Source organism: Pimephales promelas, chromosome 21 (assembly GCF_988280905.1).
Source record: "Pimephales promelas chromosome 21, fPimPro1.hap1.1, whole genome shotgun sequence".
NCBI lineage: Eukaryota > Metazoa > Chordata > Actinopteri > Cypriniformes > Leuciscidae > Pimephales > Pimephales promelas.
In genome coordinates this window covers 3,680,395-3,703,299 of record NC_142789.1, presented here as the reverse complement: position 1 = coordinate 3,703,299, position 22,905 = coordinate 3,680,395, and the positions used below count along the sequence as shown (strand labels likewise).

The 22,905-nt window shown below is 37.0% G+C and overlaps 1 protein-coding gene and 1 long non-coding RNA gene across 12 annotated transcripts in view; both read left to right on the top strand.

The window, feature by feature from the left end:
- Positions 1-22,905, top strand: part of lrp1aa (low density lipoprotein receptor-related protein 1Aa) — a 194,953-nt gene that overhangs the window by 77,591 nt on the left and 94,457 nt on the right. For 6 of the 11 annotated variants that reach the window (XM_039663234.2, XM_089125053.1, XM_039663237.2 and 3 more), the window contains exons 24-37: positions 4,159-4,356; positions 4,485-4,692; positions 6,343-6,507; positions 9,430-9,674; positions 11,084-11,215; positions 12,439-12,666; positions 15,220-15,394; positions 16,018-16,112; positions 18,045-18,194; positions 18,265-18,405; positions 20,396-20,521; positions 22,118-22,249; positions 22,499-22,633; positions 22,718-22,847. In XM_039663234.2, the coding sequence (XP_039519168.2) occupies positions 4,159-4,356; positions 4,485-4,692; positions 6,343-6,507; positions 9,430-9,674; positions 11,084-11,215; positions 12,439-12,666; positions 15,220-15,394; positions 16,018-16,112; positions 18,045-18,194; positions 18,265-18,405; positions 20,396-20,521; positions 22,118-22,249; positions 22,499-22,633; positions 22,718-22,847 (2,260 nt within the window). The remainder of the gene's footprint in view (positions 1-4,158; positions 4,357-4,484; positions 4,693-6,342; positions 6,508-9,429; positions 9,675-11,083; positions 11,216-12,438; positions 12,667-15,219; positions 15,395-16,017; positions 16,113-18,044; positions 18,195-18,264; positions 18,406-20,395; positions 20,522-22,117; positions 22,250-22,498; positions 22,634-22,717; positions 22,848-22,905) is intronic. The other 5 variants (XM_039663238.2, XM_039663236.2, XM_089125057.1 and 2 more) reach the window with 1 other exon arrangement.
- LOC148969668 (uncharacterized) lies at positions 18,412-19,830 on the top strand. Its single transcript, XR_016148494.1, has 2 exons — positions 18,412-18,668; positions 18,978-19,830. It is a non-coding gene; the product is annotated as an uncharacterized LOC148969668 (long non-coding RNA).

Below are 22,905 nucleotides of genomic sequence, written 5' to 3'. Positions count from 1 at the left end.
GCTTGTGTGTGAAGGGGCTGTAATCACACATTACAATGATCCACTTGTCGGGTTTTGCTATTACCTCTGAAGGCCGGTATTCCTATTTCTATGTGAAGTCTCCGGTTCGGATTTTCTGCCAAATCCATCGGATGTGACGTGCATGCGCGCTCCCGAGCCTCTCTCCTTTTATATACAGTCTATGTGATGGCACTGCAGCGAACGACATGAGTCTAACAACACACTCCAACACAAACTCCACATAAATATAAAACACAAAACAAAACCTTATCTTCTGAAGCTCATCAGGCCAAACGTGAATCGGATCGACATCGACAGAGCGTTTGAATTATGGAGAGATCTCCGCTATTTTTATTGTGATAATTACAATAAAGTTTTCAGATATGCTGAAATAATGGTAAACTGTGATGAAATAGCAAGGTAAACTACAACATTTATGAGACATGAAATGAACACAAAAGACTGTTCCAGGATAACAAAAAGTAGGTGCTTTAGGATGTAACTTTTATTTCATGTACTAGATCTACTGTCTAACGTCACTACTATCATATTGTTTACAATACACATTTCCAGACACGTTCAGTACAGTAATGTTACTTCATACGATCTTACTCTTACACTGAATTGTTCAGTCTAGTTCACTAACCGTTTTAGTTATCATATTATACATTCACCGATGTTGAAATTCCTGTGAAAGAATAGTTAGTGAAGTGCCTTATGCTAGAACAGCACAGATGTAACGTTATCATGGTACGCGCATTAGTTCAACATCAAGCTGATAAAAGTAGCCTATTATTGTAGTGTTGCAGTGGGAGTTTACATGAGTTTCCAGCATGCTGTGTGAAGCTTTCTCCGGTGTGTGTAAAGTCTCAGAATTCAAGCACGAGCACTCTTGTAAAAATTGGTTGCAATCTGAAACATCACAGATAGAGGCCGCTAAAAAATACATATAGCACCTTTAATGTGGTGCTTATTTATCACTCATATATAAATGAATCGGTTAAGATTTCTGTAATAGTAGTAATAAACTGATTTTTAAATACACAATAACCAGATATATAGATCATAATTCTATTCACTTAGTTAAAATGTATGAGATTAAAACAAAAAATGACATGCATAGGCTATATAAAATATATATTTATGTAAATGAAAATAGCAGTGTTGTAGTACTCGAGACTCGGACTCGTCTCGAGACCATATTTTAATGGTCTTGGTGTTGTCATGGACTCGTGTCCATTTGGACTCGGAATTGACTCGTACTCGAACATTTTTTTTTTAGGACTCGGAATTATTCCCGAGTCCACTCGAGTTCAATTAAAAATATTTTTCATGATTATTAATGTATGTTAATAAAATATTTCTTTTAATTGATTGACACGCCCAGTGATTGGTGATTTTCTAGTGCGCAACTGCGCATGACAAATTGTAATAAAATTACTTTTAACACCACCTACTATGTGGCCTTTTTACCCTAAACTGATCATATTTTTTAAACTCTAAGTAAATTCAGTAAAAAAAAAAAAGATTTCTCTAAGTAAATAGAAGTAAATTAGGTAATCAAACTCGACTCGGACTCGACCGTCTCTGGTCTCGGATTCGACTCGGACTCGACTCTCTATGGACTCGGTCTTGACTCGGACTCGACTCTCTCTGGTCTCGGTGTCGACTCGGACTCGAGTGAGGTGGTCTCAACTACAACACTGGAAAATAGTTTCTTAATGAAATGCTTTTGACAGTACATACTAAAAGATTTCCAAAAACGGATGGAAAGAATCGGTTAAGACCGGTAAAAAAACTAGAATAGATATGAAAGCTGTCGTGGTTCAGGGTGTTTGTCAGAAGATGAAAACTACGTGTACTAGAGGAAAACTTTCACCCGCACAAGTGGTGGTACTTTTTTTCCTTCAAAAACTGAAAATTTAAGTTTTAGTTTAAGAGTCGGTGTGTGCCAGAAAGCATGCTGAAAATGGCGGGGAACTGTTTGGCAGGATTATTGGTGGTTTATTTTTGTAATGAAAGAATGTAATGCCAGAAGAAAGAGGAGGGGAGGAGATTTACTGTGACAGGAGTGGCATAGCAGCCCACTTAGCGAATCAAATGATGAATTATGTATTGCTGGACGTATTTCACATTCCTGTGAGAAATAGAAAGTAATTTAGATAAACAGAGGAAATGTCACAGGCATGTATGTGATTGCCAATCTAACGTAATTTTACAGACATGTTAAAAATGTCAGAGGGCAGGGGCGATTCTAGGGTCAGAGCTTTAGGGGTGCTGAGCACCCAATGAGCCCCACTGCCACCACCCACATTTTACACCCATATACGCTCCCTCTCTCTCTTCATTTTATTTATTTAATTAGTTATTTGTAAGGGGGACAGTGTACACATTAATCAACATTAGAACAATGAAAATGTACCCGAGTTAGATAAAAGAGCTAATTTTCATCTGTAGTTCCCAGATGAAAAAAAGCAGTAAAAAAAAAGGCAACCTTAAAATATGAACAAATTTGTTAAACTATGTTGGGTGGACTCTGTAGTCTGTTCCTCTAGGGGGGTTCGGGGGCATGCTCCCCCGCTAGAAAATTTTGTACATTTTAAGGTTAAATGCATCAATCTCGTGCTCTTTGAGAGATCAAAATTAAGAGCTTTAACCCATGAACTGCTCGTTGAACAAAGAAAAAGCATTGATATTTTGTACCAGGACAATAAACAGGGCTCAAACATCTTTTTAGTTGAGTCTCAGTCTACATTACATTATCAATGGAGTTTTAGGATCCCAAACAATTATTATAATAATGTAATAATAATTTATATAATTATTCCTATGATGTAAAATCCATATAGCCTATAAATGTACTATATAAGTGGAAATGAATATTTCAAAAGTATATTTTAGTCAACATTACACTATAGGAAAATTAAAATACTTTTATCCTATTTATACACTTGCAAGAAAAAAACCTGTAAGCTTTTATTTAGGAGAAAATACCAGATATATAACCATGCTGATCGCGTGAGCAAAGTGCACACTTTTCTTTAAATCACCCAGCAAAATTGGATGCCTATTCTTAAAGTCTTGTGCTGTTTTATATAGGCAAAAAGCCATGGATTCGATTTTAGTTTGTTGGCAAAATATAACACTAGAGCCCTTGGTAACACTTTACAATAAGGTTCGTTAGTTAACATTAGTTAACTACATTAGTTAATATGAACTAATAATGAATAGCACATATACAGCATTTGTTAATCTTTGTTAATGTTATTTTCAACATTTACTAATACTTGATTAAAATCTTGTTAACATTAGTTAATGCACCGTGAACTAACATGAACAAACAATGAACAGCTGTATTTTCATGAACTAACATTAACAAAGATGAACAAATGCAGTAACAAATGTATTGCTCATGGTTAGTGCATGTTAGTAAATACATTAACTAATGTTAAAGTGTTACCGAGCCCTTTATGCTAGGTTATACATTTTACATCTCATGTGTGTTGGGAAAAGAGAGAAGAGAGAGTTAGGCAAAAGGCAGATTCGAACTCAGGTCGAGCGCATCTAACTTCACTCACGCCTACGACCTACGCCACTGTAGTACTCCGTGACGTGCATCTATTTACTCCGTTAGACAGGCAAAGCTCCGTTATCGAAAATGCAAAAAATAAAATAAAATAAAAAAATGTCTTCCCCTCGCTTGGGCGCATGGCGAACTTGCAATGTATAAATTTTATCAGATCGGCCCTCGCGGCCTCGAAACACTACCGGCTCACCGGGAAAACTACCTAACGGCCCGGATTCTCATAACTCTGCGTGTGTTTCGTGCTGGATGACGGCGGTGCTGAGCGGTGCAGGAATAAAGAAGTAACGTTAGAAGAAGAGAAATGTTTTCATTTTCATTTCATTTTAAACCACAAACTACTGAGTATTTTTTGGACATTATTTAACCGTGTCGAAGACGAACAAAATTTTTAGAATAACAACATTTCTTGCTCCAAGTTTTAGGGGTGCTGAGCTCCTCTTTAGGGGTGCTGAAGCACCCCTAAAAAGGGGCTAGCCTCGCCCATGTCAGAGGGTTTACCCAGTTCAATGCCTGACTTTAACGAATCATGCGTTTTATGGCATTCTTTTAGTAAATTTCTTTTTTTTTTTCAGATCCATTTAAACCGTTCATCATCTTCTCCAACCGTCATGAGATCAGACGGATTGATCTTCACAAAGGAGAGTTCAGCGTGTTAGTGCCAGGCTTGAGGAACACCATCGCTCTCGACTTCCACCTCAACGAGAGCTCGCTCTACTGGACTGATGTTGTTGAGGACAAAATTTACCGTGGGAAGCTGTCAGAGAATGGTGGTAAGTTAACCATAGCTCTTTTTAAACTAGCAGTATACAGTGCTCTTCTATGGTTAGCATGTTTCCTTGTAGGCTACATATATTGTCCCTGTTCCTTTGTCTTTCTTTTATTTTTATTTCACACACAGCAGCACTGACCAGTTTTGATGTGGTGATCCAGTATGGGTTAGCTACTCCTGAGGGTCTGGCTGTAGACTGGATCGCTGGAAACATCTACTGGGTGGAGAGTAACCTGGATCAGATTGAGGTGGCCAAACTGGACGGTACGATGCGCACCACTCTACTAGCTGGAGATGTGGAGCATCCGCGAGCCATCGCTCTGGACCCTAGAGAGGGGTAAGCAGTCCCTCATGACCCCATCTGAAACTTCAGTGTAGTAAGCAGTTTTAGTATTATTTACACTATAGTACTTAGTCATATTTTGAATTAGCATAGATTAAATTAATTTAAAATAAGATGGAAACTGCCATTTTGTTTCTTATTTTAATTTGTTACTTCAACAACTGCCGTTTTTATTTATGAATCAGTATTTTGTAAGGGATAATCTGTATGCCTATCTGTTTTGGGTGGTTTTGACACGTGTTTTAGCTCAGTTTCCTGTGTTCAGTTTGTTTCAATGGTTTCTTCATAGAATTGATTAAAGGAGTAGTTCACTTTAAAAAAAAAACTTTGCTGATAATTTACTCACCCCCATGTCATCCAAGATGTCCACATCATTCTTTCTTCAGTCGAAAAGAAATGAAGGTTTTTGAAGAAAACATTCCAGGATTTTCTCCATATAATGGACTTCATTGGGAACCAAATGGTTCAAGGTCCAAATGAGAGTTTCAGTGCAGCTTCAAAGGGCTTTAAACGACACCAGACGATGAATAAGGGTCTTATCTAGGACCCTTCGAGTCATGACTCGAAAAAAGATTTGTTCGTTTTGATGAACGAGTTTCAACTGGAGAGTCACGAACAAATCACAGAACAGAGCAAGGCGAGCATTTGTGCTTATAAAACTTAAACTTTTTTATTTATTTTTTAAATGACCGATCGCTTCACTAGATAAGACCCTTATTCATCGTCTGGTGTCGTTTAAAGCCCTTTGAAGCTGCACTGAAACTCTCATTTGGACCTTGAACCGTTTGGTTCCCAATGAAGTCCATTATATGGAGAAAATCCTGGAATGTTTTAAGCTTAATTTCTTTTCGACTGAAGAAAGAAAGACATAGACATCTTGGATGACATGGGGTTGAGTAATTTATCAGCGAAAGTTTTTTTTTTAAAGTGAACCACTCAAGTAAGTTGTACACCCGTGTCTTGTTTTGTTGATTGCAATGGTTTGTTTTGTGTATTTAAGCTGTTTTTCTTTCAGTTCATTATCCATTCTCATCACAGTATACCGGTTATTCTGTTCATGTTTTGAGTCCAGTGTTTTGTTTTGAATTCGTTTAAATAAAACCATTTCTTCCAGTTTACATATCGAGCTTTGCTCATCTTTGTTTCAATCTAGCAATCTAGCGTCTTGGAAAATATGAATGTATGTGAGGATTTAAAAAAGTTCTGAAAAGTCATTGGAAATTTAAAAAATCTTTTAAAATAAAAAGTGTAAACACTAAAGACCATTCAGTTATTGGAAAATGTAAGTTAATTATTTTAATAAATTTATGATTTTTTATTTAATCATTTTAGTATATTGCCACTCCTACTTTTAAATGAAAGTTTGAAAATAAGCAGCTTTGACATTACAACAGAAGAACCAGAATTACCTTCAAATATTGTCTTGAGAATGGAGTGAGAACCACTGGTTCACTCAATAATTCACTCAACCTTATGTTGTTCCAAATACAATACCATTTTTTGAAGAATGTTCACGGTACTCCTGTCCATATACAGTAGTAATAGCCAGCTTCATAAAGAATTCTCCCACTTTTCTTTTTTGAAACTAAGTAATCTTTTGTAAGCAGTGTAGAAAAAGCCCTCATCTGTTCTCTGATTCTCTAGAATCCTATTCTGGACAGACTGGGACGCCAGCATGCCCAGGATAGAGGCTGCATCCATGAGTGGACATGGCAGACGCACCATCCATAAGGAGACGGGCAGTGGAGGATGGCCCAACGGACTGACTGTGGACTACCTGGAGCGCCGCATTCTGTGGATAGATGCCAGGTAATGTTTAATGTGATGTACTAAACCCGTAATCTCTCTGGGATGTACTCTCTAACCTTAATTAGCTGGTTCAGGTGTGTTTAATCAGGTCTAAAGTGTAAGGAAACCAGCTCAGGTTTGGGGAATACATTTGCAATACTTAATTTATGATCAAAAACCATTGAATACGAGTTTGAACCAGGTCCATACATAAAAATCACCCGAAAGGGGATTATATTGTCCACGCATCTGCTTCAGATACATATACAGTAGATAATTAAACACAACAAATTAGAATTAATTAAGAATATGCATCATATGCAGTCGGGCTATGTTAATTTTCAGAATACCTTAACAGAACTGAGCACTAAGACAAAGACTATGCTAAACGCAAAATAAACAAAAGACAAATAAGACTAGAGACCAAAACAATAAGATAAGGATGAAGGTAACACCAACAGGAGAATGACACGAAGAAAGAGAGAGAGTGACCAGTGTTGAGATCTTTTAAAGTGAAAGTTCACGCCCCTTCTTCGGGGAAACGACCCAATAGCACCTCACAGGTTTTTGTCGCGCGAAGAGTTCCTTTGTCTTCCCCTGATGACCTCATTTGTGTGTTTTTATGAGGTCGCAAGTTTGGTCATTTCACGTCAAAGATGGAAAAGCATAGTGGACTACTTTTTACAGTAACCTCTTACATATATTTGTCTCGGGCCAGTCGAGACATTTCGTTTGACACCAAGAAGTTTGCGTTTGGCATGCATACAAGAATATATATACTCTTAGATTCTTTGACTACATAACTAACAATCCTAGCTAGACTTGATACAACAGTATAAATCTCAAACATACATATCATATATAAATTTCAGAATCACTCATTCCTGGGTTTCCACCGGGGAGGAGTTTGGCGATAACGACATTCTTTGATGTTACCTCACGAATGGATCGGGATGGTACAAGGATCTCTGGAGAGTATCGGTTATGCTATAAAGGTGTCAGGAATCAATTTAAACCGCAGACTTGCTGGCGCTGGCTGGTGATTTAGATTGGAGGAGGTTGTAGAAACTGTTCGCAAGATTGTGTGCATGGCGTTCAGAATTAGTGAATTCATGATTCTTCATTCATACCCTACAAAAGCTAAACTCTGCTAGAGTGGCCCTGACCCTTTCCCAATCCCTAAACCAGGGGTATCCAATCCTGCTCCTGGTAGGCAAGTCTGTCCTGCAGAGTTTAGCTCCAACACACTTTACTGGAAGTTTCTAGTGATCCTGAAGACCTTGATTATCTGGTTTAGGTGTGTTTAATCAGGTCTAAAGCTAAATAATGCTAGATAATGGCCCTCCAGGAGCAAGATGCGACACCTCTGTCCTAGAACAAACCAAGCAGTGTACTGACCCAGTGGTGTCCAATCCTGCTCCTTGGCTTGAAGGCCACTTTACAGTAGAGTTTAGCTCCAACCTGTTGTAATATACCTTACACAAAGTCTCTAGTCATCCCGACAACTTTAATTAGCTGGTTTAGATGTGTTTAATCAGGTCTAAAGCCAAACTCTGCTAGAGAGTGGCCCTGACCCTTTCCTGATCCCTAAACCAGGGGTATTCAATCCTGCTCCTGGAAGGCAAGTCTGTCCTGCAGAGTTTAGCTCCAACACACTTTACTGGAAGTTTCTAGTGATCCTGAAGACCTTGATTATCTGGTTTAGGTGTGTTTAATCAGGTCTAAAGCTAAATAATGCTAGATAATGGCCCTCCAGGAGCAAGATTCGACACCTCTGTCCTAGAACAAACCAAGCAGTGTCCTGACCCAGTGGTGTCCAATCCTGCTCCTTGGCTTGAAGGCCACTTTACAGTAGAGTTTAGCTCCAACCTGTTGTAATATACCTTACACAATGTCTCTAGTCATCCCGACAACTTTAATTAGCTGGTTTAGATGTGTTTAATCAGGTCTAAAGCCAAACTCTGCTAGAGAGTGGCCCTGACCCTTTCCTGATCCCTAAACCAGGGGTATTCAATCCTGCTCCTGGAAGGCAAGTCTGTCCTGCAGAGTTTAGCTCCAACACACTTTACTGGAAGTTTCTAGTGATCCTGAAGACCTTGACTATCTGGTTTAGGTGTGTTTAATCAGGTCTAAAGCTAAATAATGCTAGATAATAATGGCCCTCCAGGAGCAAGATTCGACACCTCTGTCCTAGAACAAACCAAGCAGTGTCCTGACCCAGTGGTGTCCAATCCTGCTCCTTGGCTTGAAGGCCACTTTACAGTAGAGTTTAGCTCCAACCTGTTGTAATATACCTTACACAAAGTCTCTAGTCATCCCGACAACTTTAATTAGCTGGTTTAGATGTGTTTAATCAGGTCTAAAGCCAAACTCTGCTAGAGAGTGGCCCTGACCCTTTCCCGATCCCTAAACCAGGGGTATTCAATCCTGCTCCTGGAAGGCAAGTCTGTCCTGTAGAGTTTAGCTCCAACACACTTTACTGGAAGTTTCTAGTAATCCTGAAGACCTTGATTATCTGGTTTAGGTGTGTTTAATCAGGTCTAAAGCTAAATAATGCTAGATAATGGCCCTCCAGGAGCAAGATTCGACACCTCTGTCCTAGAACAAACCAAGCAGTGTCCTGACCCAGTGGTGTCCAATCCTGCTCTTTGAAGCCACTTTACAGTAGAGTTTAGCTCCAACCTGTTCTAATATACCTTACACAAAGTCTCTAGTCATCCCGACAACCTTAATTAGCTGGTTCAGGTGTGGTTAATCAGGTCTAAAGCTAAACTCTGCTAGAGAGTGGCCCTGACCCTTTCCTGATCCCTAAACCTGGGGTATCCAATACTGCTCCTGGAAGCCTCTAGTGATCCCGACAACCCTAATCAGCTGGTTCTTATTTTGTGTTCCTGTCACAAATGAATGACCATAGAAATGGTTTATTTATGTCTTATATCTCAGATCGGATGCAATCTATTCTGCCAAGTATGACGGGTCAGGACTGATCGAGGTGCTCAGAGGACACGAGTATCTCTCGCATCCGTTTGCCGTGACGATGTATGGCGGAGAGGTTTACTGGACAGATTGGCGGACAAACACGCTGGCCAAAGCCAACAAATGGACAGGAAACAATGTCACTGTGGTTCAGAGAACAAACACACAACCGTTTGATCTGCAGGTCTACCACCCATCTAGACAACCGCAAGGTAATCTTCAAACTTTATTTCAAAGTTACTCCTATATCAATATTACTAACTCCTCTTTGAAAGCAGTGGTATATGTCACATGTCACAGTGGTATATTTCACCATGGTATATTTAACAATTCCATCACTGTACCGCCATGGAAACTTTCCAAAAAGAGCTGATTTGAAATGTTTCCAATAGTGTATTTTTTCCCCTGTAAATCATGTCATGTCAATCAAATTATTTGTCATTTTCTCAGCTCTGAGAAAATGAATACATGAAGTCAAATTCATTGGCCGGTGACTGGATGATTGAGTTAACCAATTAAATTGACTATAGGGTAGGGTTTGGATTTAACTGGTTTGGGGGTACCATAGAGGAACGATATTGTTGTAATTCTTTTTCCCCAGCTGATGAACAACATTGACAACCAATCAGAATCCACTTGAAAAAAGCATTTAAAGAGGCAGATGACAAATCTACAGCAAGTGTTGATTATAAACAGAACGATATCATCCGTTGGTGTGGAGGCTAATGTAGTTATCATTATAGTTATCTTTACAGTTATTGTTCTTGGTGTGAACACGCCTTTATACCAGGGGTGTCCAAACTCAGCCACTGTCCTGCTGAGTTAAAGGGATACTCCACTTTTTTTGGAAATAGGCTCATTTTACAACTCCCCCAGAGTTAAACAGTTGAGTTTTACCATTTTCGAACCCATTCAGCCAATTTTCTGATATTTAGAAGAATATCAGTAACCAGACAGTTTCTGGTCCCATTGACTTCCATAGTAGGAAAAAATATATACTATGGAAGTCAATGGCACCAGAAACTGTCTGGTGTCTGATTCATTTATCAGATGGTGAACTGTTTGATTCATTTTGGGCTTTTAAAAGTGTCTTGTTGTCTGGACATCACAGACCACTTCCTTCTTTCAAGTTTTCTTGTGAAGTCTTCTTTTAATTGTTTGATTAGTTATTGTGTAAACTTTAAGACTGTGGGTCAAATTGAGGGAAGAGCCACTCGGCTTGATGGACACACACGTCGATGGTGTTTGGCGCTTAATAATGCGGCTTGTGAATAAACTTGTCATGATAGTTTAGCTCTCTGACTTCATCTTATAGAGACAGACATCTGTTTATTAATGTCTAACGGGAGCAGACAGAGGGCATGAATTGGTTTAGACATGCATTCAGAAGTTCCTCTACCTTTTCATCAAACCTCTCTTTCTCTCTCTCAATATATATCTTAAATCAGCCAAGTATGCGCAGATTCAGATAGTCAAACATAATCTGCACAGCTTGGCCGACATATCAGTCTGTCATCAGTGTCTCAGCTGGTTTATTGGCCATAAATTTGAATGTGGCAATGACACAAAGCTCAATACTTCACCTCCTCTTTATTTCTGTCTGTCTCACCTCTCTCTCCAGCGCCGAACCCGTGTGCTGCTAACGGTGGTTTGGGTCCATGTTCGCACCTGTGCTTGATCAACTATAATCAGACGTTCTCCTGCGCCTGTCCTCACCTCATGAGACTGAGTGAAGACAACCACACCTGCTACGGTACGAACTCGAGCTCAAGCCAGTGGCGCAAAAGACCTGTTATCATCTTCAGATTCATTTACAGCCTGACAGAATCTGTGCTGGGTCTCGTCCGTTTGCCAACTAAAGCCTACTGTATATATATATATATATATATATATATATATATATGAAGAGTTCAGATGCAAAAGCCTCTAAATTTTTTTTTTGAAATTTTCTTCTAAAATGATCATTTTTATCAAGCTTGTATATTTAAGTTCAGTAATTTCACTTAAATGGCAATGAAGATTACTTATTAATTGTCATTTAAGTGAAATTACTGAACTTAAATATACACGTTTGATAAAAATGGTCATTTTAGAAGAAAATTTCAAATGGCATATAGAGGCTTTTGCATCTGAACTCTTCATATATATAAATAATAAATCCTAATATTTGTTTAAATAGTGCAATATTGACTTCAGTGATTTATAAAATTAAGAAAGCCATATGGGTTTGGAACAACATGATCATGAGGTAATGATGACAGAATTTAAATTTTTTATGTGTTTTTCTGCTGTTGCTTTGGCTGAACCATCAATATTTTGGCATCTCGCGCTCATGCAGCCTAACCTACAGTTAATTATTGATGAAAATAGACTTGTCCCTTAGATGTCCCTTAGAAAATAGTTGTTGTTTTTTACAGTAATGCTTTTACAGTCGAAATCTATTGCAAATATGAAGAGTTCAGATGCAAAAGCCTCTAAGTGCCATTTGAAATTTTCTTCTAGAATGATAATTTTTTATCAAGCTTGTATATTTAAGTTCAGTGATTTCACTTAAATGGCAATGATAATTACCTATTAATTGTTATTTAAGTGAAATTACTGAACAGAAATATACAAGTTTGATAAAAATCATCATTAAAGAAGAAAATTTCAAATGGCATTTAGAGGCTTTTGCATCTGAACTCTTCATATACGTGTCAGAATAAATTTCTCTTGAACTTTTCTTTAAATATTCTGTTTCAAGAGAGTCCGTTTTCTCTGCTGTCCCATAAACTCCAACCACACCCTAAGAATACACTGTGTTAATATGAAGGAATTTTCTCTATTGATTTTTCACAGGGTTTTTTAAATTTAATTTCTTAAATAAAATTTAAATTAATTTCCTTGGGGAATTTTTTGTCCATTGACCTTTTGTCTGGTTCGATTGGCCTCCCTTTTTGTCTCCAGTCATGACAGATGTCTCTGTCTCTCTTCCAGAGTCACGTCAGTTCCTACTGTACGCTCGTCAGATTGAGATAAGAGGAGTGGACATCTATAATCCATACTACAACTACATCATCTCCTTCACCGTCCCTGACATCGACAACGTCACGGTTGTGGATTACGACGCTCTGGAAAAGCGTATCTATTGGTCGGATGTTCGGACTCAGACCATCAAGAGGGCCTTCATCAACGGCACAGGAATAGAGACGGTGGTGTCTGCAGGTACAACATTCATCAACTTGACTGGAATAAAAGCAGATGCACATGTACAGCAGAAAACTGTACTGTTAAAACAACGTTTTATTTCATCTCATTTACTAAGTTGGTGTAATATTGGGAATTTCTTTTGCTAATGGATGAATTTACAAGATATTACTAGACTATCAATTTCACAAATTTAAATGCCAAAGCAGATACTTGATACGAGAATTATAAAAAATGGATTATGACTCCATACAGACTCATTGAAAACGGAAATCATATAAATGAATGTTGTTAGAATAACACTTCAACAACATCCATCATTCACTTTGAACACTACAAATGTGTTTTTGTCCTTACAATGAAAGTCAATGGCGTTTTGGATTTCGTGATACGGACAAAATAGTCATTTCTTTTGTGTTCTGCAGAAGAAAGAAAGTTTGGAACGATATGGAGGTGATTAAAGCTGCAGTCCGTAACTTTTTTGGCTTAAAAACATAGACTGTAAAAAATATGGACAAAGCATCTGTGACGTCACCCATAGACTCTCTGAAGAACGGGTTTGAGGCTGTTTATGGGGGGTATGGACGGCGCCATACTGGAAAACCTTGGAAAATACAAAAGTTTCAGAAAGGATACAGAGGTGGAATGGTGTGTTGTGTCAGATTATGGCTGAGACGTCAAATTCACTTGGCGCAGGCCGTTATCAGCTGTCAATCAAAGTTAACCGCCCTTATTTGCCATACATTTTATCTCTAAATATGATCTAAACTAACGAGTTAGAAAAAAATTCACCCCCCTCACAGTTGTCAGGCACGCGGAACATATTGAAGATTACAATAAAAGTCCATGGGACCAAACTGTAAACATATGAATTTATGCTGTGAAAACGGACATTATAACATGACGTCTATTGTTTGTTTGTTTGTTTTACCTTTATTGTCTGTTCAGATTAACTGGACAGAAATTCATCTTTGATACTGGCTTCAACAACATTCTACAACCACATTAAACACATAAAACACATAATACACCCATAATAATTAATAAATACATGATTCAATAAAAATACAGTGCACATAATTCACAATAACATCCCTAATTGAGAATTTGGTTTAAAACAGTCACTGCCAATGGGACAAATGATCTTTTAAAAATATTCTAAAAGATCATTTGTCTTTTAGATATATTCTATGGATATTTGCTCCCTTTTGGGACCGGCCTCTAGCGGATTTGAGATGTATTGCAGTTTATCGCACTTCCGGGTAGGCTTCATCTTTCAGATTAGAAAGTAGCCGCTTGGTTAAAAATTACAAAAATTACACAAATTACAAAATTACAAGTACATAACCAGCCAGTGTCCAAAACTCTCTGCTTGCCTTAGCTTGATTCAAAACGGTAAGCTTGTAATAATCTTTTTAATTCCAGTGGTACTGGTGGGTTTCCGCGAAACTGAACTACAGGTAGCCCTAATACAAATGAAATGTCGTCACGTAATGCTGATGTTGTTTACATTAACAATTTGAGAACAAATTATAATTAGCACGGTTTGACGTGATATAAGCGATCGTTAGATTTAATCTGATTTATTGCAATGCTTTTTCCTCTTAGTTGGTCAGAACAAAAGTGGATGTTACTCACTTGTTCAGACGACATTTTCCGGTGAAAATTCTTATGTTGGTCATACTTCCAAAAACTATAATCCGTGATTGCGAATGCCAGTATCCACACCGGCACGGCGACCGACAAACATTGTGTTCATCCACGCTGAGCCGTGGCACAACCCACGTAATGTTGATAATTCCGCGAATAATTGCAATTGCAGATTTCAACAGAGATGGCGACAAAGAGGAAAAAAGTACGGACTGCAGCTTTAGAGGGATACTCCACTTTTTTTTGAAATAGGCTCATTTTACAATTCCCCAGTTGAGTTTTACCGTTTTCGAATCCATTCAGCCGATTTTCTGATATTTAGACAAATATCAGTAACCAGACAGTTTCTGGTCTCATTGACTTCCATAGTATATTTTTTTTCCTTCTATGGAAGTCAATGAGACCAGAAATCGTCTGGTTACTGATATTTTTCTAAATATCAGAAAATCGAAAATGGTAAAACTCAACTGTTTAACTCTGGGGGAGTGGTAAAATTAGCCTATTTCCAAAAAAACAAGTGGAGTATCCCTTTAAATGTTGACAGAATTTTCATTTTTGGCTGAACTACACCTTTGAGAGAATCCATTCTGAGTTCACATAAGGCTTTAGAATATCGGGATGTTGTTGTTGAAATCTTGTTATTGTGTGTATGAGAATCTTAGTCATTATGTACAGTGCAGAACTGCTGTCGTGTTTACAGTCGGTAGTTTTTTAGTGAGTGCTGTTTAAGTAAAATTAGCACAGCCCTCAAAACCAAATTACAGACATGTTGGGTTTTATGATGAAATAATGACTCACACTTTACCGTCCATCTTTCTGTTCATCCAGATGTTTATCCCTGTAGGAAATGCTCTGAATGTGAATGTCTTATATTGATTTAAACGATTAATATCTGGAAACGGTTATTTTGCGTGTGATCAGATATTCCCAATGCACATGGTCTGGCGGTGGACTGGGTTTCACGCAATCTCTTCTGGACCAGCTATGACGGCAATAAGAAGCAGATCAACGTGGCCAGACTGGATGGCTCCTTCAAAAACGCTGTTATTCAAGGCCTGGACAAGCCCCATTGCCTCGTGCTGCATCCTATACTTGGGTGAGCGCACTCGTGCAACAAACACTTGAGACAATTACACACGCAACCCTGCCCTCCTACACACTTTACATGATAAAAGGCAGAAAAATAGATTTGCAACCACATGCACTCTTGTTTTCTGATGTTTTACTGGGCGACATCATGACAGAATACAGGCTTTAGGATATTGTTCAATTGCATTGGGGGGTTTTTCATGAAAAAGAGAAAAATGTATGTAATTTGCAGCAAAAACATTAAGAGACAACATTCCAACTTTGTTATAAGAGTTTTTAAAATGTAACCCATATCAGACATGGATCTGTGCTTTCGACACTCATTTTTCATTGATGATTATGGCTTACAGTTTATGAAAACCCCAAATTCCAAATTAGAATATTGTGAAAAGGTTTTCATGAGCTGCATCAAAAATATAACAAATAAAGGCTTGAAATATCTCACTTTACATGTCTATATAATATATTAGTTTCACCTTTTAAGTTGAATTACTGAAATGAATGAACTTTTGCACGATATTCAAATTTTTCGAGTTTCACCTGTAAGTTGTTTCAGTCCAGTAAGTTTTCATCTTGAAATATTACTAACAATATAACAGTTGTTCTTATGTCTTTTCTTGACCTGTCCAGGAAGCTGTACTGGACGGATGGCGATAACATCAGCATGGCCAACACTGACGGCACAAACCATACCGTGATCTTCACCGATCAGAAAGCTCCAGTGGGTGAGTGACCGCCGAGAGAGAACAGACTGTGCTGAGGGCGTTCAGGCTCACAAAGCTTACAACATGATTGTACTGGGTTGTAGAACCACATTAGGACTTAAAACTAATTAGACAGATACATTACCTTCAGGGGATAACATCTGAATCATCCACCGAATAGCAATTTCCTACGCTAACCACAACACTGCCAGTGTGAGAGAATCAGGGAGTTCAGTCTGCGGTGTTTGGAGAACCATATTGTCTTACAATTTTTCAGAATATACTTTTTTTAGCCCTTATTTTTTAGTCTTTATTAATTAAAACAGTGTAGAGATGACGGGAAGCAATGTTAGTAGAGAAGGAAACAGGAATTGGGAAAGGACCTTGAGAGGCCTATGGCTCCGACATGAGCTTTTATGCAGTGAACATAGTAATAATAGTTTAAAATAAATGAACAAAATACTTTTTATGTGCAAAATGTATAATAAATCATTAAATCATTTTAGAAATGATGTATAACAAAATATTAAAAACAATACATTTTAAGTGAGAATTTTTACTGCATTTAACACTAACAATGAGCAACATTTTTTTCAGCGTTTATTAACCTTTGTTAAAGGAGTCGTTCACTTTTGAAAAAACTTTTGCTGATAATTTACTGACCCCCATGTCATCCAAGATGTCCATGTCTTTCTTTCTTCAGTCGAAAAGAAATTAAGGTTTTTGATGAAAACATTCCAGGATTTTTCTCCATATAATGGACTTCAATGGGCACCAAACGGTTCAAGGTCTAAAAGACAGTTTCAGTGCAAACTACAAACTGTTCAAAGGGCTTTAAACGATTCCAGACGATGAATAAGGGTCTTAACAAGCGAAACGATCGCTCATTTAATAAATAAATAACAAAGTTTAAGTTTTATAAGCTCAAATGCTCATCTTGCTCTGTTCTGTGATGAGCGTTTGTGACTCTCCTGTTCAAACTTGTTCATCAAAATGAACAAATCTTTTTCCGAGTCAATTCGTTCATTTCGTTCGTTCAATGAACCAAATGACTCGGAAAAATATTCGTTCATTTTGCAGTTTGCACTGAAATTGTCTTTTGGACCTTGAACAGTTTGGTTACCAGTAAAGTGCATTATATGGAGAAAAATTCATCAAAACCTTAATTTCTTTTCGACCGAGGAAAGAAAGACATGGATACAGTATCTTTGATGACATGGGGAAGAGTAAATTATCAGCAAAAGTGTTTTTCAAAAGTGAACTACTCCTTTAATGTCAGTTAATAAAACAGTTTATATTAGTGCTAATTCACAGTGCATTAACTTATGTCAACAGGTACAACTTTTGATCTTAAAAATGTATTAGTAAATTTACATTAACTACGTGCTGTAGAACTATTGATCATTGTTAGTTCATGTTAACTAATGTAGTTATTGATATATTTAACATAATATAATACAATATATGTATAGTAAATAGAAAATTATACATTTAAATTTCCAAAAAAAACATTGATGCTCAAAAAAATGTCGCTAGATGATATAAAATCAACTACTGGCTAACTAGGCAAGAAGAATACATTATAACTGTTGAGCTCTGTGTTTAGTTACTCAAGGAAGTTAAAACACTTGTTAAGTGGGGTGATGGCTAAAATGTGATTAGAGGAACAGTTTCAGGAATAATGGAGGTTACATTGAGTGACTTTTTCAGCAAGTGGTTATATTGTACTCAAACATACAACAATTTCTGTAAGACTTTGATCATGAATCCACATGCAGTTTCAGAACTCACCACCATCAATATGTTTATTTGCATGGTTAGAAAATGAGACCGCATGTGTGTGATGACCTTCTTCATGACAACTTGTTCCGTATATAGCCGTAAAAACCCTCATTAGTTGCTCTGAAGCGGTTGAGAAAGCATTATAAAGCATGTCTGCGTTCTGTTCTGCAGGTTTGGCCATAGACTTTGACGCGGAGCAGCTGTACTGGGTCAGCTCTGGAAACAGCACCATTAACCGCTGCAAGCTGGACGGATCAGGACTCGAGGTGTTAGACGCCGTCAAAGGCAAACTCAACAAAGCTTCTGCGCTGGCTATCATGGGTAAATATAGCAAGATCCTGTAACTCCTTGACTTTTACTGAATAATAATGATGTGATTGCTGTTGTGTAGGTGATAAGCTGTGGTGGGCGGATCAGGGCACGGATCAGATCGGCACGTGTGATAAGAGTGATGGAGGAGACTGGAAGGTGTTGAGAAACAGCACATCTCCCATGATGCACATGAAGATCTACAATGAGACCGTGCAGACAGGTTCAACAATCATTTACATGCATTGTATAAGAAACTAGAAAAAAAGTTTGATGAGACGTTGATGTTTGAAAAAGTTTAAATTAGTTTGAAGTTTGATAAATGGATTAGTTAGAAAGAAAGAATAGTTAGAAAGAAAAATAAATAATAGATAGATAGAAAGATTAGTTTCAATGAAGGAAATATTAGGTAGAAAGAAAGAAAGAAAGAAAGAAAGAAAGAAAGAAAGAAAGAAAGAAAGAAAGAAAGAAAGAAAGAAAGATTAGGTAGATTAGGTAGATTAGTTAGAAAGAAAAAAAGATAGATTAGTTTGAAAGATAGATAGATGATTTAGTTATTAGAAAGAGAGATTAGTTAGAAAGAAAGAAAGAAAAAAAGATTAGTTAGAAAGAAAGAAAAAAGATAGATTTGTAGAAGGAAAGAAAGATCTAGTTTCTAACTAATCTATCTTTATAGATTAGTTAGAAAGAAAAAATATAGATTAATTAGAAAAAAAGAAAAAAGATAGATTAGATAGATAGATAGATTAGAAAGAAAGAAAGAAAGAAAGAAAGAAAGAAAGAAAGAAAGATTAGTTAGAAAGAAAGAAAGATTAGTTAGAAATAAAAAAGATAGATTAGTTAGAAAGAAAGAAAGATAGATTAGTTAGAAAGAACGAAAGAAAGAAAGATTAGTTAGAAAGAAAGAAAGATAGATTAGTTAGAAAGACAGATAGATTAGTTAGAAAGAAAGAAAGAAAGATTAGTTAGAAAGAAAAAAGATAGATTTGTAGAAGGAAAGAAAAATCTAGTTTCTAACTAATCTATCTTTATAGATTAGTTAGAAAGAAAAAATATAGTTTAATTAGAAAGAAAGAAAAAAGATAGATTAGATAGATAGATAGATAGATAGATAGATAGATAGATTAGAAAGAAAGAAAGAAAGAAAGAAAGAAAGAAAGAAAGAAAGAAAGAAAGATAGATTAGTTAGAAAGAACGAAAGAAAGAAAGATTAGTTAGAAAGAAAGAAAGATAGATTAGTTAGAAATAAAAAAGATAGATTTGTTCGAAGGAAAGAAAGATAGATTAGTTAGAGAGAAAGAAAGAAAGAAAGATTAGTTTGAAAGAAAGAAAGATTAGTTAGACAAAAAGAAAGAAAGATAGATTAGTTAGAAAGAAAGAAAGAAAGAAAGAAAGAAAGAAAGAAAGAAAGAAAGAAAGATTGGTTAGACAAAAAGAAAGAAAGATAGATTAGTTAGAAAGAAAGAAAGAAAGAAAGAAAGAAAGAAAGAAAGAAAGAAAGAAAGAAAGAAAGAAAGAAAGAAAGAAAGAAAAAAAGAAAGAAAGATTGGTTAGACAAAAAGAAAGAAAGATAGATTAGTTAGAAAGAAAGAAAGAAAGAAAGAAAGAAAGAAAGAAAGAAAGAAAGAAAGAAAGAAAGAAAGAAAGATTGGTTAGACAAAAAGAAAGAAAGATAGATTAGTTAGAAAGAAAGAAAGAAAGAAAGATTGGTTAGACAAAAAGAAAGAAAGATAGATTAGTTAGAAAGAAAGATAGATTAGAAAGAAAGAAAGAAGTCCTGTATCTTTGTCTTTTTGACAAATACTTTTTGTGTGATTCAATGTGATTCATCTCATTGCTGGTTGTTTTGATTCACAGCTTAAAATCCTTATGGGAAAAAATTAATAGAAAAAAATAAATCAGGAACTAACACCGCCGAAAAAGTGGGCAACACTAATGCACTCTATTGAAATTCCCAGGCCAGTTCATTGTGCCAGTCTGTAATTTTTATGAATAAGGAACAATCTACAAGAGAGACTTATTAGCACAGAAAAAGGAGTGTTTGTGCTGAAAAGGATGACCTTGCCTTCATTTAAATACTGAAACAGTATCAGTGCGGATAGCATCTGCTTAAACTGGATTGTGGGTACATGTATGTTTTGAATAGACGCAGGCTTTTGTACTGAAACTGTCCCCTTGGTGAATTGGGTTTTTCTGGCCGTGTTTATCATCAGGTTCAAACATGTGCAGTAACAACAATGGTGACTGCTCTCAGCTGTGTCTGCCAACGTCTCCCTCCAGCCGATCCTGCATGTGCACCGCGGGATACAGCCTGAGGAGTGGACAACAGTCCTGCGAGGGTACGAGTCAAACACTCACACACCTGACATTCAAACTGTCAATTATGTGTGACTTCCTTTTGGGAAAATGGCATGGAGGGACAATAGACCCCAGTGTTTGCATTTACTTCAGAGAACAGCTGGAAACACCATAAGAAACTTACAGAGGAGCAACATACTGCTCTAATTTCATCTGAATACTGTTCTGTTGGTTTTCTAGTTTTTCTGCAATAATCAATCATTTTGTTCTTTAATATCTACAGACTTAACAAATGCTTCAAAAGTATTTTTGAGTAGGAAAAAAAATCCCTTTTATTATAGGAATATTCAAAGGTGTTTCTCTAACTATGGAAGTTTTAAACTGCCTACTTACTACATATAGATAATTCAAAGGAGAATTTTTCTGAAACATTATGAAACATTTTTAATGTATCACGTTTTCCACAAAAATGAAAAGATAGTAATAAGAAATGTTTCTTAAGCATCAAATCAGCATATTAGAATGATTTCCAAAGGAGAAAATTCAGCTTTTGATTACAGAAATAAATGACATAATAATTTTCTTTTTTTAAAGGAGCTGTATGCAAGAAATGTATTTAACTTAATCATAAATGTTCCCTGATATGTCACTAGACATTAAGAAATCATGTTCATTTCAAAGAATTATATCACTGACAACAGTAGTCCGGCCAGGATATTGTCATTTAAAAAGTGAAGTTGCAGCCCTCAACTGATGTTGATGTTGTCAAGTTGTGTTTTGTTCTGATGCTCCACCCTCCACCGATCTACCAATTACAGAGTCGGTAGTGTTGCAGCATTCAGGTTGCCAGCTCTTCTGTAGTTACCACAGCTGAAGATACAAACTTGTCAGAATCGGATAAAAAAATTCTCGAAAAAATAAAAAAACTCGATATGAATCCGAAATACTTTGTTACAAAGTCCGAAATAAATAATTAACAGAAAAAACTTACTGTGTAGGACTTGTCACTTCTTGTAGCAACCTACATTCCTGCTGGAACCTACAGCATATCTGGCAACCTCGAGTCATGGGGGCATGGGGGATACACACCCTAATTTGAAAGTGATTGCAGTACCAGTTTTGGCCACAATCTTACATACAGCTCCTTTAATTGTAATATTTCACCGTATTTCTGTTTTTACTGTATTTTTGATCAAATAAATGCAGCCTTTGTGAGCAGAAAAGACTTTTTGAACAAACTTTTGAAGACCTTTGAATATTAGGATTAGTCTTGGAGGGGAAAACAGCAAAATTTGTACAGGAAGGAATCTGAAAAGTAGGAAAGAAAAGAAAGAGGCATTCAAATGAATTAAAATTAGCAAAAAAGAAAGAAAGATAGATTAGTTAGAAAGAAAGAAAGATTAGTTAGAAATAAAAAAGATAGATTTGTTAGAAGGAAAGAAAGATAGATTAGTTAGAAAGAAAGAAAGAGAGATTAGTTAGAAAGAAAGAAAGATTAGTTAGAAATAAAAAAGATAGATTTGTTAGAAGGATTACAAAAGGATATTACAAATGAATTAAAATCCCTTAATAACCACAAACTTGTGCACTTGAAGCTGTCTGTAGTTAATAATCTGTGATTGCTGTGTTGATTTCAGGTGTGGGTTCATTCCTGCTGTACTCAGTTCATGAGGGCATTAGAGGGATCCCACTGGACCCTGCAGACAAGTCCGACGCCCTGGTACCGGTTTCAGGCACTTCACTCGCCGTCGGGATTGATTTTCATGCCGGTGAGTCTCAACACTCCTGATTTATGTTTCCAGATATACACTCTACGGCCACATTATCAGGTACACCTTGCTAGTACTGGGTTGGACCCTTTTCTGCCTTCATAGCTGCTTCTTCGTGGCAGAGATTCAGCAGGGTGGAGATTTTGATCTATATTGACATGATCGCATCACACAGTTGCATTCATAATGCTCTTTTGGGAATTGGGATGCACTATAATTCATTCGTATGTTCTTTCAAATGTCATGTAGATAATGACACCATCTACTGGGTTGACATGGGGTTGAGCACCATTAGCAGAGCTAAGAGAGATCAAACGTGGAGAGAGGACGTCATTACTAACGGCATCGGGCGCGTGGAGGGCATCGCTGTCGACTGGATCGCCGGTGCGTTTTAAGACACTTTCACATGCATTCAGAGTATTATTACAAAACTGATCCATAAATCGACCTCGTTCCCGTGTGCTGTAGGAAACATCTATTGGACGGACCAGGGCTTTGATGTGATTGAGGTGGCCAGGTTAAATGGCTCGTTTCGGTATGTGGTCATCTCCCAAGGACTGGACAAACCTCGGGCCATTACTGTGCATCCTGAGAAAGGGTAAGATCTGCGTAACCCTGACTTCCTGTCTTTTATTGTGAGTTTCTGCTGCATGAAT